Source organism: Acyrthosiphon pisum, chromosome A1 (genome assembly GCF_005508785.2).
Source record: "Acyrthosiphon pisum isolate AL4f chromosome A1, pea_aphid_22Mar2018_4r6ur, whole genome shotgun sequence".
Taxonomy (NCBI): Eukaryota; Metazoa; Arthropoda; class Insecta; order Hemiptera; family Aphididae; genus Acyrthosiphon; species Acyrthosiphon pisum.
Genome location: NC_042494.1, coordinates 165,700,985 through 165,720,916, shown reverse-complemented (window position 1 = coordinate 165,720,916; position 19,932 = coordinate 165,700,985). Strand labels below are relative to the sequence as shown.

General features: G+C 27.1%; 1 protein-coding gene across 5 annotated transcripts in view; it reads right to left on the bottom strand.

Annotated features, from left to right (window-relative positions):
• Sdi-1 (amino acid transporter) overlaps positions 1 to 19,932 on the bottom strand; it is a 43,381-nt gene that overhangs the window by 10,599 nt on the left and 12,850 nt on the right. The window contains 1 exon segment of one of the 5 annotated variants that reach the window (NM_001126176.1): positions 19,465 to 19,528. The exons of 1 other annotated variant lie outside the window; for it this stretch is intronic. Coding sequence is in view for 1 of the 4 variants with exons in the window: in XM_008191845.3 (XP_008190067.1) it covers positions 1,704 to 1,784 (81 nt within the window). In the remaining 3 variants the exon portion in view is untranslated. 5 annotated transcript variants of the gene reach the window in all.

The following is a 19,932-nucleotide window of genomic DNA, read 5'->3' as shown; positions in this document are numbered from 1 at the left end:
TAGGGACTAATATAATATTATACAGGGTGTAACATAATGACCAGATTGATAAAATAACCTAAGTTCAATTAATATTATATTTTTTTTATAATTTTTAGGCAAAAAAAATCAAAAAAATCGAATTTAACTAAATTTTTTTTATGGAAAAATTCAAAATAAACAATTTATAAATATAAATTTTAGAAAAATGTTTCTGGTAAAAACATTTATTTTTTCCAATTCTTTAAAATATCAATATATATTTTTGGAGTAAATAAATTCGAAACATAATAACTTTTTTTTAAATATTGTTTTTGGGGATCAGACATAATAGTAATTTTTAAATTATTTATTATCCATTTATTTTTGTAATTCTTTATTTGTCTGGTCTTTCTGTTACACTCTGCAGTATATGCAATTTATAAAGTATATCGATATCGATAGATACCTATAGGTAGGTACACAATTGTAACAAGACATAATACACACAGTGCACTGTGCAGTCTGCAAAAAAATGCATTTTTTGCATATTTGTATATAACTTAAACTATCGTAAACCAATATTGTATTTTTTAACTTAAAATCTTAGGCAATTCTTATCTACATTTGTATTAATAATTGTTATTTATATTTACAATGGAAATTAAGCTACTAAATCAAAATATTTTAAGTATATCTATCTACATTACTAAGTGGATTACACAGATAATAAAGACAAAATTCTCATGTGTGCGTTTGCTTTGTATAAGTGTGTATCGTAAAAGCTACCAGTAAGTAAATTAATTCATTGTTTTATCAAAGTGCTAGATAATAATATGCAAGACGTACATCTAATCTAGGCATTACATTTTAAGCTTAAGATATCCGGCGTACATCAATAAGAAAAAAGGTAATTAAATAAAAATGTTTGTCTGTGTCGCGACTTTCAATTACAACTTCTGACTTCTGAGGCCATAATAATATGTATAAGCATTCAATTTGATTAACTATATAGTCAGTAGTTACAATACTGTTCAATTTCGTTATCAAAATTTTATAATTGTTTATAATTAATAGGAATTGATAATAAATAGATTTTTGTATATTATGTGATTAATGGATATTAATTTAATTTCAATTTGAATATAATAATTATAACTTCAGAAAAATTGAATACAACATCTGGAAATCATGAACTTTTTAACACGGTAAAAATAACTTTTTTTTATTACTCATGTAAAGAACTCAAATATTTTAATTTTTAATTTTGAATATATATCTACATTTAAATTGTATTAATCTATATTGTTAAAAATTTTAATTCCTAATGGATATAATGTGTAAATAGTAACTAATAAGTGTATGTATGTACATGTAACGCATTGGTAATGTTCATCGTTGAATTGCATTCCCACACTACAATAAACTTTGAACGGGAAATAGAATAATTACTCATAAATCATAATGTACATAATACCTACACGGTTACACGTAAGCTAATAATTGTATTTCCTAAATAAATGCAAGTGAATACCAGTAGGTACATACCTAACATTTATTATATTATTTGGATGTTCAACAGTTTTTAATTATTTGCCTATAATAATATAAAAATATAATATAATTCATAGAAACGTATAATTTTTAACAAGATACATCGGAAAAAGGTAAGTAAAAAATACAATCATAAGCAAATTTAAACTTTGATTTTCAAATAAATAGTTGTTCAAAATTTAAGTCCTTACTGCTTTCAGATCGGTAGAAGCCATTAATTTTAAAACGTCATTGCCGTTTATTGATGAAGTAATCTCTTCTGCAGGTAACATAATTATTCCAAGTAAAATATCCCGTGTGGTAAAATTTTTTTAAAAAAAACCTTCCTGGGAAACCAAACTTCACCGAACTACCGAATCAAATAGCGTCTAGTAATGAACTAACGTGACCCTCCATTTATATTTAAAGCAAACAATCGGCTATACAGAAATAGTAGGTAAAATTAATGTTAACGAACAATATCGCTCCTCGTATCACCTTGATAAAACCTACCTCTTTAATTTTTCGTACAATCTAATTGAAAAATCAATTATTTTTATAAAGAGCTACTTGAAAACGCGCAAGGTTTATAGATAACTCACAAGTTTAACGAATACCGATTTAATTTAATACAATTTAGTTGTATAAATTATTGTTTTAGCTATTACTATATAAGAACTGTGGGCTTTAAGGTATTTAATATTATGCTTTCTCGAAAAATGAAGCATATTATTCTATTTTAAGAGATAAGTAAGTACAAACATAAAATATTATTATAGGTACAATTAAAATAAATGTGATGTGAATGTGTTACTCGAGAAATTCGTAATGATAATAGTGTTAGTCGAATGATTTTCATTGGAGTTGAATTTAATTTTATTCACATCCAATATTGTGCGATCCAAGATTATAGGCAACAGTAGTTTATTGGGTTATTTTTATTTATTTGTTTGTCTTTACATTTGAAATAGAAAACAAATAATTTTTTTTTTGTCAATTTAAAAATGTAATGAAAATTCTATTGAATACATCTTAGGCCACACAAATTCTGCTATATTTTATTGTAGCTTGTGGATCGTAATAGTCCAATATAATATAGTCATATAGATACGTTACATCAATAACTCTATATTAAACTGATATTATACCTTATTTTATAATATAATTTACATTGAGCTTCAAAATTGAAAGAACAAAAATAATTATCAATTTTCTTTTATATACCAATGTTTTATTTTTCATTAATCAAAATTAATTGATATTTACTTATTTAACTATTGAATATTAACAAAATTAAAACGTCAGTAAAAAATATTAAAAAGATAATGTATTTACATATTAATATTTAAAACATTATATTATTATAACCAAATAGGTACTATACTAAATATTTGTATAGACCACTATAGATTTTCTAATATGCAGGTAGGTATAATATTATTATTAGGTACTATAGAGATTATATAATATTAGTGAAATATAGGTATATACCAACAGTAATTTATAAAAACTTGTCACTGATGTCTTACTATATATATTTCCGCCTCTTGGACCTGTGCTGTGAACAATCTCATAAGTACCGTTTCTGTTATGAATGGAAATGTTTATTATAATAAATAATCAAAATTCTAAAATTAGATTACATGTTATCTCGAGTGAACAAAGTTCATAGTATAATTTTTTACAATTATCGGTAATTACTAATATGACTCTAGTTGTATATTATGAATCGATATATTTAATGCAGATAATTATCAAATTTTATTGTACAGTCCGAAATTATCTAATAAATAATACTACCACATTAAAACACCATTTTTCATTCTGGGCGGAGCGATAGTAAGATGAATAAATGTATTGGTTTTACGATATGATTTATTGAATATTGACGTGCGCTTTTTTTGCTTCGATTTTCAACATTATGAGTGGTTTCTAATACCAAATTGGATAAATTTTTGAGGCTTCAACAGAGTGTAATTCACGGTACTTTTTCAAAATAAAACATTACGGAAAAACAGAAATATTCTCGAAAAACAAGTTTTTGACAAATCGATTTTGTTTTTTGTTATAATTCAAAAATAAATAATGGTAGATACTTCAATACTTGAAATTTTCACATTCATGTGCAAATAATTTGACCTGAATATCGTCAAAACCACGAATATTTCTCAAATTATTTTGTAGTTAAAAATATATAATATATATGGCAGTAACTCTATTTTATTGTGTAGAACGTATGCAATAAAATGCAGTTACTGACGTATTCGTTGGAAATCCAGAAAAACAGTGATACCCTATAGAAAATTAAAAAAAAAAAATTTGGAAAATTGAGTTACTGCCTTATTCGTTGCGTATGGTATATTATACCTATACCTATACAATTTTAAATTTTAAAAATCTATGGCTTGAAAATTTAATACAAGGTTCTATTTTTTTTTTTGGAATATTATAAAATTTTAGCATTAAGTCACATATATAATAATATGTTATGAGTCATAACATAATATGACCGATTAAAGTTAAAATGTTAATGACATGGCTGCCCACACAGCATTTGGGAAATGATAATATTTTTGAATGCTTGAATAATGAATAGTTGACTAATAATATTGTATAAATATTTTATATTCATGATAACAAAATATTGGACTATATGGTTGCACAAAAATATTGACTTATAAAACTAATGTTTCCATGAAAATGTTTTTTGAAAAAATATGATTAAAATGTTTTTTTAACGTTTTTTACAAAATATTTTGCAAATGTGAACTTCTTGGCCAAAAAATATAAATAAAATAAAAATATTTTCTTATTATTTACACAATTTTTTCAAATATTTTAATAACTATATTGTTTTCCTGAAAATATTTTTACCATTGTTGGGAAATATTAAAATGCTGTGTAAGATGGATACCTATTTAAACGTAGGTATATACAATTTTTGTTATTTTGCAAAAAATATTAGTCAATCATATAAACTTGAAATAGGTATTCCACAATTAGGTAGATAGGTAGGTACTTAAATTATCGTTATCTATACACAATGGCATTTCAAATTATTATAGGACTAATTGTAAGCTATTATTATAAGTAATTTATATAGAACCTACGAAATACGAATCTATGAATATTGTTGAACCTTGTACAGTATTGACTTAAAAGTGATATAAGAATACAATATGTATTAATTACAATAATAATAATAATAATATGATATACCTAATACCTAAGTAATAATTAATAATACAATAAAATATTATGCGATGTTTTTCGCAAAAATAAGTTGAAATGTTCTACATACCACGTACTACAAATATAAATAAATTACTAGTATAGGTAGTCAAGCCCGGATTAAGACATTTTGAGGCCCACGGGCCAAAGTTTTAAATGAGGCCCTAGTACAAAAAAAAAAATATAATATGTATATTGTATATAATGTGTTCCGGGGTGAAATGACCAGTCAACATCATGATATAAAAGTATACCAAAAATGATTAAGAAATAGCCTTACTCTTTTTGTATTCGAATGCTATTTTAAATACTTTTTTTAAGAAGTATTCGAATGCGTATTCTGAATACTTTTATTTGTATTTTTTATTCATAAAAAAAATACTTTTTTTCTAAACCAGAAAAATAGTTTTAAATTTATGACAAGACATATTATAAATCATGAACATTAATTTTATTCTTTAAACGAAATATAATATTGGCCCATGATATGATTGTTTTATAAACACCAATACATCCCGTATGGCCCGTATCGGCCAAATCATATGTGGTCAAAATGTATAAATAACTTATGATTACGTTATATGTTTAATTATTAATTAATAAATGTTAAATACCAACCATTCAAAAACTGTCAAAAACTAGTTGTGAAAAAAAGTATTCTGAATATATTTTTTAAGAACTATTCGAATACGTATTCTGAATACTTTAATTCTCATTTATTCGATTATGTATTCCGAATACAAAATAAAAGTATTTTTTACAAGACTGCCCCCCCCCCCTTAATCCGGGATTGTAGGTAGTGCACTATAGTGCTTTAAAGATACTTTAATGAATAATATTCTTATTCCCTTCAACCATACATTATACACAGTGATTCAACAAGCATGTTCAGTCCTTTTTTTCTTCAATAACACAGTTATTTAAAATCTGATTTTTGCAATTTTATATTTACTTAAAGATAATATTATTAAATTCTTGAGATTTTTTTTTTACTTCTTATAATGATGTGTGAGCACTGTGAGCATATTATTACAGAGTGTCCTATGGAGGTATAAAGTTCTGATTTTCAAATGAGACCACCCTCCCCCTTTTAAACTATAAATTATTCATCGGATAATTTTTCTGGGAAATTTGACGTACTACCTATCAGAATCAAAATTCATACGAGTAGTTTTTGAGTTATTTAACTTTGTGCTCTAAGGATAAAAATACCGTGTCAATGGGTTTATGGGCCATGGGGACTATAGTGGTTTGAAATTTTAGTCATTAATATCAATCTTTCGTCACATTAATAATTTCTAAAAATGGCTCAAGTAATTATAACTAGCTCCAATATTACGTCTATTTTATATTTTTGTAATACCTTTTCTAACTTTTTAAGGACTATTATCCAGTCTAGGTGGCTTATAATTTATAATTTATAATTTATCCTTAGTGAAAACAATTTAATAACTAACAAACTACTCATTCGAATTTTGAACAAAGTACCTAACCTACCTACATCAAAATTTTCAAAAAAAACTATCCACTAAATAATTTGCAGTAAAAAAGGGGGTTCACATTTGCAAAACAGAATTTTGTATCGCCACAGGACATTCCTTAAGTAGTATAAAAAAACACATTCACATGAAAAAATTGTCTTTGTGTATATTTAAAAATTCCAAAAATTAGAATATAAACTGTGTTATTGAAGAAAAAAGGGGTGAACATTCTTGATGAATCACCCTATAATATAAGATGTGGTCAAAGGGGATAGGAATATCAAATACATTTTTATAGCACTATAGTGCACTATTTATCAATAATTTATTTTTATATTTGTAGTACGTGGTATGTACAACACTTAAACTTATTTTGGGTTGTAATAATGGACGTAGTGAGTATAGAGTTGATTTTTTTCTTTTTGTCTTCGTGTGCACTGCCCAGGTTAGTTGGATTTATGATGATTCCAAGGTGATTGGATTATTTATTCGTACATTTTTCGTGTCAAATCCAAAATTACTGAATTAATTTAATTTGTTTTAATTTTAAATTTAAATTTAAATTTCCAAGGGGAAGACCTCGACAGCGGTGGTTAGATAGAGTTAAGAAAGATATTTCAGATACCGACGAGACAAAGCGATTGGAAGATGCAATGGACTGGAATATATGGAGAAGTTTGGTTGAAGCGTGCAAAAAGCCTTAATGGCTTGTACAACAAAAAAAAAAAAAAAATGTACTTAAAATTTAAATATTTTAAATATTTGAGTACAATTTCTTATCGACTATTAAACATACAAGAGTGTAGAATGATGTGTAAAGTAGGTGACACTGTCGACTGTCGACTTCTTACCCCTACAAATTATAACATAATCAGTAAAAATTACCGTATAAAAGTATTTTTTTTTTATAAATCAAATAAATATTTGTGTAATACAAAAAGTTAATATTGTATTTATCACAATTCACAATACTATTACAATGTATAAAGACAAGTAGGCAATTTTAAATTATTATTGCGGACAATACAATACCAATTAAAAATTTGAACAAAATGTTTGGCAACATAATAGTATGTACTCACTACTCATACATTTATGAGGAACTAAAATTGAATAACAAAACATTGAAAAAACCGACGATAGACATTACTTCAAAGTTCCACGAAAATACACACGTGTTTTTAATAAACTGACCCACATGAGAGGTACTCTACTGCTCTAAAAAAATCTAGACGATTTTATTTATTATTATTATTGCGAAGGATGAATTTTACTTACTCAATCAAATGGGTACACATTTTTTTTATTGGCGAATAATAGAATCAGTTAAATAATTATTATTGGCTCATCCTGTTTAATTTATTTTTTAAGTATAATAAGTTTATCTCGTCATAGTTGATTTCAAGTTTAATATTAAATTTAGTGTGTTTTATAAAACACCTAATTTAAAATATACGTTTGATATTTTAATTATTTGAATTCAGCAGGTATCCATATGCTTTCCTAGATCATTATTCGTTATTACACGTTATACTTGTACGCAGACCTCACTTGGAATCAAATTTGATTTTGTGAAGTAAGTAGGTTATAGGCACCTATCACGTTTTGAAAATAAAATGCTAGATTCCCACTTAAATCATATTTTAAATCATACATTCGCGACAAAGGAAATTACGTTTCAACTAACGATCTAGTATTTTTAATATGTTTGTGACCTTGGATCATACAAAATCTTACTATTTTTTTATAATTTTCACATATTTTTAACATTAATTAAATTTTAGGTAATATAAATGATGTATTATAATATAACTTATAGTATATTATATATTATTAACTTATTTTATATTAATTAAAAGTATTTTTATTATTCTACTTTATACCTAACATGATTTTAAAAATCAATAGATCAAAGTATAATATTATTGTTTTCTTTTAATTATGATTTATGAATTATGATTATAATCGTTTAAATCACTTTAGTTTACATCGAGCTATATTATTTTTTACAGCAGTTTACCATTGTTAATTTAACTATCATATCTGTGTAAAAAAGGGCCCATCCTGTGAAACATAAAATAAATAAAAGTCTACACTGGATTAGGAAATAAAAATTACTCAAATCTCTAATTGTGAAGTAATTACATACCTAGGTTTTTATTATCACGAGTCAATAAAGATAAACGATTGTCTATAAGAACAATTCAAAACATAATATTTATAAATCTATAACAATAAATATAATCTGTTTATAACGTTGATTTAAAATACGTATTATTATTTTATTCTGGGTACGATTTATATTATAATTATCTATTGTTAATTAGTATAGGTAAGCAAACGGTAAATTTGGCATTTTCCCAAGTTTTTTGACCGTTAAATTTTAGAAAAATTAAAAATTATTAGTTCTTTACTTTTTATAATTTATAATATTGCCATTTATTACAAACTATGATAGTACATAGTAGATAATACATAACTATATAATATATAATATATATATATTAATTAGTTTTTATTTCTGTGAATCACACGAGACTACGCAATAATACCTATATACCTAGACACCGGGTATCCTGGTATCATTTAATATGTAACTATGTTCAGTGTTTGGAAGGAACGGATTCCTGGAACGGATTCTTTTTAAAGAACGGCACAGTGGACGAAATCTTTTTTATAAAAAAAGAACGAGAAAATGAACTAGTTCTTTTTTTTAAGGAAAAATAACAAAATTGTTCGTTCCTTTCTAGTTCCAATAATTTACACAGATAAGTATGTAAAAATTGAAATTAAGATATATTTTTTTAATGTACATAATGTATATTCCTAATTAGTGATTGTAATCGAGTATCGACGTTAAGACAATCGACATACGTTAGCCAACGATTTAATTTTGAAGAAAATCTCAAAATATATAATAATATATTGCATAAACATATAAAATATGTACCTACTTGTAGTTATATATTATAAATACAAATTAAAGAAGTATGCATAATACGAAAAAAAAACATTAATGATTTAATAACAATTTTTATTTTATTTAGAACTAAAAAAAGGAACTCATTCATTTTCCAAAGGAACGACAAAGGAACGAATTCTTTTTTTTTAAGGAACAAGGAACAGAACGAATTCCTTTTTATAGGGAACTTGCCAAACACTGCGGCTATGTTTCAATTAGTTGAACCACTGAATTCCTATCTTTAATTAAGAATTGCATTTTAACATTGAATGTAGTTTGTTTTCAATTCAAAGGGAACAATACCAAGAATGTTATTGTCGGAGAAAAATCACCTACCTAAAACATTTCTATTAATAGACAAAAAATGTACCTTTTAAATTACTCAACAATAAACATCCGCGTGACAACATTTATTAATTTTGAACAATACAATTTACTATATTATATTATAAAACTTTGTTTAATTTAATAAATTATTGCATGATTCCGTGTGCAATTTGATAAACTTGATTTTTTTAGTGTCTATCATCATGCATTGCAGAATACATTTATTCATCACTTCAACCAGGGCCATATTTACCATAAGGCAGGATAGGCAACTGCCTATGGCCTCCGTTGTTAGAGGGCCATTTATGAAGACTATTTTTATTTTTTAGAGTACTACCTTTCATCGTATAAAATAAATATAAGAAACATATAATATTTCAAAAAAAAATGAAGTGATTAATCCTTAGCATAGTAAAATATAAATGAAAATAAACAAAAGTCTATTTTTAATAAGAACGAATTGGATTCTTCAAACTTTGATGACATGATAAATTAATTTGCTTTATAAAAATGCAAGAAAAGTAATATTATAAAATAGCTTATTAATTATTTCTATTATAAATATAAAAATGTATTGTCTATTACAGTTAATAATTAATATAAAAAAATAGACATGTTTAATTTTGTTTTCAATATCAATAATAAATACATATATATATATATATATATTAATTAATTAATAATAGGTACAAGAAATCTGTAGCCTGTAGAGATAATAAATGTATAACTTTATATTTATGTTTGTGAAAATGTATAAGTAAATACTATATTAATATAATTTATTATTTTTTTTATACAACACGTTTGTGGGGTTGGGGGGGGGCTATAAACGCTTCTGTTGACAAGGGGCCACTTTTTTATTTTGCCTAAGGCCACAAAATGCCTAAATCAGGCCCTGACTTCAACCATGGTTTTTAAATAAATAGGTATAATAGGTACTTTGTGTGGGAAATCCTCTGTACTTTTTTAATGAAAATATGTTCACTTAATATTTTTAATATTTTTTAGACATGATAAAACGTTCAAAATAGTTTGGCACTTTTTGTGAGCTATTATAGACATTTGAAATGTTCGATTTATATGTTGAAAAAATGTTGATTCTGGACTCCTCACTCCCCAGTAAAAAAGTTTAAAAATGTAATACAAGGTTCTTCGTAAGTTGTTCTTACATCAATTTAAAAACATATAGTATGCATATTTTTTTTTATAAGCGTTAGGAATAATTCCTTTAAAATTATTTTAAATTTTGATAATATTGGACATTCAAATAAAAAATACAATTTTAGTTGAAATTCAACATAATATCAATCATAGAAACTTAACAAATTTCTGAAATTACGTGTACTACAATTTTCCGAATGAAATGTTTAATATATTTAAAAAAAAAAACTAAAAAATTAATAACAAATAAATATGGACATACAATACAGTTATAATTTGTAATAATCCAAAAAATTTTTTTCTAAATTTATGACAAGGACGATGTGTATCGTGTATATAGACCGTGTAAATTATAATCATATTATTCCTCTGGTATACGACTGATACAGTTGTAGGTAGAATGTTTTATTAAAAAAATACGTAAAATCCCCCTAGTACATTAACCACAGTGGAAAAATATTCTGGATAGAAAAATAGGGACCTACACGTTTAACTTTTGTAAATAATAGTTTCCTGATAGATGAATCAGCTATACAGATCAGATTGCAGTAAAGACTATAATATATAGGTCAGGTTCTACAACAATAATAAGAAATCTAGGTACCTATGGGTATTCTAAAATAAACATAATAATATCTATAACAGAAGTTATAACATGCAATCTATTTTATATTACAATAATACCACGTACACCAATTATATATTTGAATACAATTAAAAAAAAAAAATACAATAAATAATTATCTATAATTTGCTTCCAAATTAACTGAATTGCTGTACCGAATTCTACGTATGTGACCGTGGAAATGTTAAATAGTCTATATAGTTTTTACAGTGTGTTATTGCATACTATAATAACATAATAATACACTGTAATAACTGTTATCCGTTTTAAGTGACATTTTCATAATGACAAATGAAAAATCACGATAGGTTACGTATACCCGCTGCTTATTGCATTTTAAAAGGATCGGTTATAATTTTTTGAATATTTTACAGTCTTGCAAATTAATATGAATGTTTTTAGCCTTAAAAACTGATCTCCTTTTTAGATATAATGAAGGTTCCGTCTTAATTACAATAAATTAGTACATTATTTCATTTTGTTACGGTATTATTTATTCAACAATACCAATCGTTAGTTTTAATCAGTTATACGATTCTTAAAAAAATATCGCAATGCACGTGTGCAACGTATACCACATGCAAACTAATAATATTGCCGTCCCTAAATGCAAAAGTTACCTAACAATACATTTGAAATTTGAAATTGTATTGTTTATATCCAATGCACGAAGCAAAAACAAATTTGGTTTCTTACATAAATTCTAACGCGTGTAATGTAGGTAAATATTTTTTAATTTCCTATCGAAACAGTAATTTATTACTCATTGATAATATTAACAATATAGGTATAGGTGCCTACATTAATTCGTGTGTACACATTTTGGGTTTAATATAGTTATTTTAAATATAACTACTTAATAATTTGTATTTAATGGGTTTCGTCAAAACTGTTTTACATAAAAATAAATAAATAATTTTACTGACTTACGCGAAATGCCGATTCAGTAGATATATAGTTACCGTGGTTTAAAACGCTGTGGTTAGTTGAACTTGGTTTAAAAATGTACTGTTGCCTTTTGTCACTGCTACTGTAGTTATTACTGATGTTACCGTTGTCGTTTGATTTTGTCAAGCAATATTCACATCATAGGAGCGAGCACGCAGAATAAATTATTATAACACACAATTTATTATTATATATTATACACGTGGTCGTGAAAAATCGGTCAGTGCGCAGTCCGACGTCTGTTCAGCAATGATAGCAACAATGTGGGTTTAACAATTTTTATATTTGCCTAATAACTGATAGTATAGTTTATTTATCAGTAATATTAGATGTTATCTTGACACTTGTTTGTATTTCAAACTTTTATTACAATGGGAGTCAGCCGGTCGGATTAAGGTATGATCACGGGCTGTATAATATAGATATACATAATAGGTATAATCGTTAAAACATGTTTTTACAAAAACAAATATTGATTTATGAGCCACTTATAACCAAAACAACTAAATTCCGTGGAGGACCCAAGAGGTGTTTGGTGGGGTCAGCTGACCGACGGTTTTTTGCTAATTATTATATGTGGCCCGGCCTATTCTGACATCAATTATTATGTTCGAATAAAATGTATGTACAATAATAATCAATTTAAAATATTGTCTTAAAATATTATAAGCACAAAGGCATCGCTCAAATCTTTATGGCTAATACATTAATACAATAATACCTATATGCGATGTGGTGTAAGTGTATTATTTATTTTATGAAAACTATAGGTAATTATAGGTATTAGAAAACGAACACTAGGTAGGTAGTACACTAATTCCACTATTTATGATTAATGTTTTATTGTTATTATAAAGTATACTTAAGTGGTTGATTTTGATTTTCAACTAATATGGATATTACATTTTCATTTGATTTCTGAAGGCTGACATTTTTATATACTTGCATTTAACTCGCATAAAAAAAATATAGGAATATTTCTTAAATTTTTTTTTATATAATGACTACAATTATTATTGTATTTAATATGTACTTTAATGCATATACCAATTCAATTATTTCCAACTTTAATCAATTCAAATTTATTATATTTATTGAAGTTAAACAGACAGCTGACAAACGAAGATTTATCAAATTAAACAGTTTGTAAAAAGTAACAATAAAAAAAAACTAGTAATAAAATGATATTGAAACAATATAATAATCTATAAATATATGATATAAATGGAGCGTGAAAATGTACGTTACCTCATAAATCGAGAACGGCTGGTCCGATTTGGCTCAAATTTTTTTTAAGATGTTCGTAATTGCCAGGAAAAGGTTTTTACGAAAGATAATTTTAGGAAAATCCACCGGAAAAGTAGGAAATCTGGATGTAAAAAATAAAACAGTTGCGCAACAGTGAATTATATAATCAGGCATGTTTGTTGATTTGTATTATTATTTTTTGTCAATATATATATATAAGAATGAATGTTAGTGTGTAGATCAGACCTCTGGGAAGAAGTCAGGCTAATTTAAAAATGGTTAAATTTAGTCTTTTTTATTCATATATTAGTACGGTTAGGTTATAGGTTAGGATTTTGTATTACAAACTTGGTATAACTTTGATACTTTAGAGTTAAATCATACACTAACGTACAAACAACAAGGGGTCCGAGATCTACCGCAGGTAGATTGCTTACCTGATAATATACTGCTGCGAATCAGATTTTTTATTCCGGGCAACGGAAAAGTTAAGATAAATTGGACGGTTTTTAAGAGAAAGAGCTTAAGTCAAAAATTGATACTCTTCAGGAGACACAAAAAACATTATAACTTTGTACATTTTTAATGTTTTTAAATTTTGTATTCATAATCATGTTTAATAAGTGTTTTGTTATTTTACTATTAAATATATTTTAGTTTATATTTATTTTCTTCAAATTATAATGACTTAAGACCTATTGCATGTAATTTTATAAGACTTATGCCCTTTGTTATTAAAATAAGTTATAATTAGTGACTTAGGCCTTTTCTCATAAAAAAAAAATTCTGTATAACGACTTACTATCATGTGCATTCTATTTTATCTCGTAAACCAAATCTTACATGGCATCTACAGTGGTACCATTCAACGCGGCTTGAAATTTCATACAGAATTAATGTATAAATAAACTGAAAATTTCCAAAATTGACTTAAGCCCTTTCTCTTAAAAACCGTCCAATTTTGAACACCATACACCGAATATTAAATAACAAAAAGAACAAATTTCGAGTCATAATATAGAGTTGGTACATTTAACGGGCAACGAAGTGCACGGGATTAGCTAGTATAACTATAACAACAATACAATTATACTAGAAATAATAATAAATCGAATGATTAATGAATAACTATTAAATATTACCACTATAGCCTATAGGTACCTAATTAGGTATACTACTTATCTACTAGGCAACTAATAACAACTATACTACCACTAATGTACCAAGAATAATGCGCAGTAGGTGAGTTGATTCTCGAGACCTATTTTATATATTAATTGATTCCCTGGTCATTAAGAGATACGTACGAGTTGATTCCCTATTGTTGTAGGTAAAGAGTTCGACCGTCACACACAAGTCACAACGCGCTCATGTCCACTGAGATCTATGAAACAAAAAAATCATTACACGTCGCCGCCTGAATCTAGGTCTCTCGGTGATTTACAAAGACACTAGTTCAGATATTAGTTCAATTATTTTTTGGCCTACCCTTTTTAAACCCAATATAAGTTATTGATTACTTTACACGAGTTGATGACAATTCGACCAACAGACCAACAGACGAAAGAATTGTACAATTTATGGACTACGTATTTGATAATTATATTTCCCCAGAAGCATGTATTCCATCAAGTATATGGGCTCAATTCTCCACTACTTTAAACAGAACTACGAATAGTTGTGAGAGTTTCCATTCGAAACTCAACAGTTGTTTTTATAATGGGCACCCAAATATTTATGTATTTATAGATGAGCTGTTAGAAGTGCAGTTGGAAACGTATATAAAATGCAGAAGCAGTGGGATTAGAAAATCTAAGAAAAACAAATTTTTTTGAGAGAAGTGATGTTACGGTATACTGGTAATCTCATTACCAGATACCAATTTTTAAAAACAGTGTGTTTTAAATTTTTACCAAATAACTAAATTGTTTTAATAATATTTTTTTTACCTAATCACTACATTTTTCAAAAATAATTTTTTACATTTTTTTACTAATAATTTTAAAATATGAAATTCTAAAAAAATCAACATTTTTGAGAAACTTGTCAGCCAACCTCCTCGTGGTGTTTCTTGGGTTACGCTAATAGGCTGAATATTTGACTAAATATTGAAAATAAATAAAATGACCGTGAGATCTACTCGTACATACCTTTTGATGACCCGGGAATCAACTCAACGGTATCAGTGCAGATAAACAGGTACCCGAGAAACAACTCGTAATCCTACAATATTTTTACTCGTTTTACCACTATTTTAAATCAAATTAAAAATCAGAGTTTAAACATCAGCATGTAGAATAGATTGTAAAAAGATGTATGTATATTGTATATAGATACGCCATGAATTATCACCCAAGCTTTAAAATGCTATATTAGTACCTATGATGTTTTCTCAGTTTTCTGCCGATTTTACCCAAACCACTGACGCTATGACCTACCCACTTTTCGCCAAAAAATAATGTTTTATATGGTATTGAATGTTTCGTCTATATGTATCTATATGTATCTATTGAAAATAATAAAAATATTTACTCAAATTAAATACGATTTTGATTATTTAATTCCCGACGGTTTATAATCAGTCAATAGATAACGTGGTTTTTTCATTCAAAATTATTTTATTTTGAATATAGTTGTAGTTCAATGTCTGTCACTCGATCAGTTTTTTGAACTATATGAACAATCATTAGCTAAAAATCCTAGAATACCTACGACATCAAGCGATAATTTTTCATAATGAAACGTAGACGAAGTCACGACAAAGTTCAAGTACTTTGGCGGGTTATAATATAACTATTGCCACTGGTAAAAGAATAATTTTTTCATCAAATGGCATAAAAACAGAACAAAAAAGTATATTATATAAAATTTTAGACGTACATAATGGCTAATATAATAAGAAATATGAAAAATATGAAATGAACGGACGTTTCAATAAAAATTATGACAAATACAATAAACCCAGTTTTGCAAGTTTTAGAGTTTAGACCAAACTTCATCAACATTTTTAGATTGGTAACCGGTAGGGAAACAATTTTCATTGTCTATCTATATGCTGAAACATTTCTATCTTATCGATCGAATGAATAATGAGAAATAAGTATAAATTAAAACTCGTAAATCGATCTGCTGTAATATTGATGAGTTTGCATCAATGATAAAAAAGATAATTAGAATTTTCGCTTTAAAAATATTTGATTTAGTATATAAATAGTTTTATTAATAAAAAATTATGTTTTTTATTAATATTATTTTATTTTATTTCATACATTTTGGAAATTAAGATCTGTATTTTGTGTTTAAATTACATTTTAATCAATAATATTGTCTTATACAATTTAAAACATAATATACATGACGTATAATAATAATATACTTAAAATTAAAAACTTATTTTGTAATTAGAATTTTTTTTTCATACTTATCATTTGGCCTGTTCTAATAAAATTGTCTAGTTTTGCATGTGCCTGACCTTAAGATAATAATATTCCCCAGAAAAAAATGTCAAGCTTCACCACTACATACGCATCGATGACATACTAATATATATTCTATATAATCACCACTCAATAGTAGAAATCCAATATTCAAGTTAGTCAACTACTATATACTTGAGAATTACACTAACAACATTTGTTCGTAACAAAATTGACGGATACCGCATAGGCAAAACAATGGTGAATTAAATTGTAAATGTGCATTATTACACTTTAAAATTATCTCCTCCCATGAATGTCTTCGAGGGATCAAGACCTCAACTTATATTTTGAGCAACGCGCTCCACCTCTGACTGAACTTAAATTAAATACGTAAGTTTTAGGTATACCTATATCCAAGCCCGGATTAAAGAGGGCAGGGGGGACGATCCCGGGGCCCATATTTATCCCCTGCAAAATATTAATTTTTTTTATAAGGTCAATCCGTTTTCAAAAAAATAAAATAATTTTAGTATAAACTATAAAGTATAAGGTACCTATGTATAAGGTAGGTAGTAATTATAAAATAAAAATGTTCCTCATTTTATATCGCGAAAAATTAGTAAATTATAATAAAATAATATTAAATTGATATTCTAATGATTGAGAACTATATACATTATACATTTATACGCATAGATGCAGATAGTGTTTACTATCTATGATTGAACATGGTAATAGGTATATAATATACAAAATTATACAATTATTGCCTACTTGTATAGTTGTAAGAATGTAGTGATAAAAGGTTTTTGAAATTAAAGTTGAAAGGGGGCCCACTAAGTGTAGGGTTTCCCGGTGCCCGATTGATCCTTAATCCGGAATTGTCTATATTATTAGTTTAACCATAAACGCAAAGGTACAAAATCAGTTTTAAATTTGGTCGTACGCAAAATTTTCATAGGGGAGGGGGTGGCTGAAAATGAATTATACAATTTTATTTTTATTTTGTCCAGTCTAATAATTGTAGACGTTTAATTGAAGACTGAGGTACCTATTAGAAAATGTTTGAACAACTTCAACTTCTCAAATTTTCTAGTAGAAAAAAATGCTCTGATCATGAACTTTAAGGGAGGTTTTTGGAAGCAAATTGGATCTAGCTCGTACTTTTGGGAGGTCAAAATTGATAACTCTCAGAATTTTTTTAAATAATCAAGAAAAACAAAAATAAATAAAAATTTGTTAAAATTGTTTGCTAACCCTGATTAGACTTGGATTTCACTTAGATTATATTTGATTTATTTAAGTTTTTTTTCTAAAATAATAATTTTTTTGATCAAAAAACGTAAAAACTTAATATACGGTTCATCGTAAGCTTTTATTATAGTTATTTAAAAATATTAACGATACGTTATATTTTATAAACATTTAAAGTTCAAATGTTGACAAAACCACAATTAATCTGTAGTTTAAAATGTGTAAAATATAAATTTAAGAACATACATTTGTATAGCTAAGGCTTAGAAAAAGTAATAACAATACGGCAATGGTCTGTGACTAAAGTAATCTATAAATGATAATATAGATTATTCCACGAACCTATATAGGTAGGAACTGGCGTACTGCAATAACTGTCTATTTCATTTATAAATTGCTCGAAACGTGGATTAATTTTATATATAGCAGGTGCCAGGTATAGTCATATATATAACACCCCGGGGGGACACGATGACACGACGATTTGTATATAATCACTCAGTTTTGGCCGTATTCCAATAATGATCATTGATCACAAATATATAACACGAGCACAGCCTATATACCCATAAAATTCGTCGAATTCCAATAGTTGGAAAATTTTTGAAACGATCGTGAATTCGGTGACCGGTGTTTACCTGATAAAATTTCGCCAGTCATAGAAATGCCACTATGTAAGCTGCGTTACAGCTATGTGAATATTTTCACATATATTATATTGTGATACTATATGTGTGATATTAATATATACCTATGTCCTATATATTATGTATTCTATTTATTTAATTTTTACTATTTGCGTCACGGTCTGAAATTTTGTCACCACGCCACTGGTCGTGATCCGAAATGCAGGCTTTGGTGTAGAGTATACACTACAATACCGTCATATTTATACATATATGTACTTACACACAAAAGGTAGGTAGGTTTATACCTATATATAACTATACCACGGACACATGACGTGCATATAATATTACACATAGATACGGCGCCGTATTAAGGATTTAATACCAGTGAAAAACAAGAAAAATGTGGTCCCCTGTGGCCCTGTATTAGCCCCCCCCCCCAAATACGGTTCTATCGGCCAAGTATAATGTATAATATATTATGCGTCATATGTTTGTAATAGCAATTATATAGGTAGGTCATATACCTACATAGGTAAGGTATCTGCGCAATTATATTATAAAGCGAACGCATGCAACGCACTTCGCGGGAGACTATATTATTTAAGGGCTCTTATATTAGTTTTATAGTGTTCATATTGTAGACGACACAACTATAGTTGTAATATTATTGCTTATTATCTCTTACCTTTGGCTGGGTACATAGGTTTTGCAAATCGAAAGTTCGCCACCACTAATCGAACAATGAAAACCGCTTAGGTATGGTACACGATACGACCTGTACAATAATTGTTATTCAACCCGTAAAAAATGAATACAATTTGGCGGACCCGACACTGCAGAAATGCCGAATAAATCCATAACGATGGCTATAAGTTTTTCCGTCGACGGTTTTGAAACTCTCGAGCATCGCTCTTTGTTTTAATTTCTTTTTTTTCACGCTGATCACGCGCCACCGTCGGGTGTTCTTAAATTAGTTCTTAAATTAATCCGATGGCCAATCGTACCATCTGATTTGTCTATCAGCCGTCACACCACCACTCGCTGCGTAACAACAGCTTAATATGCTAAGAGGACGTTAATCCATCTACACTTGGAACCGCGTGTGTATACGTTGTCTCTGTCTTATATTACCACATAACATGGGAAACGTTCA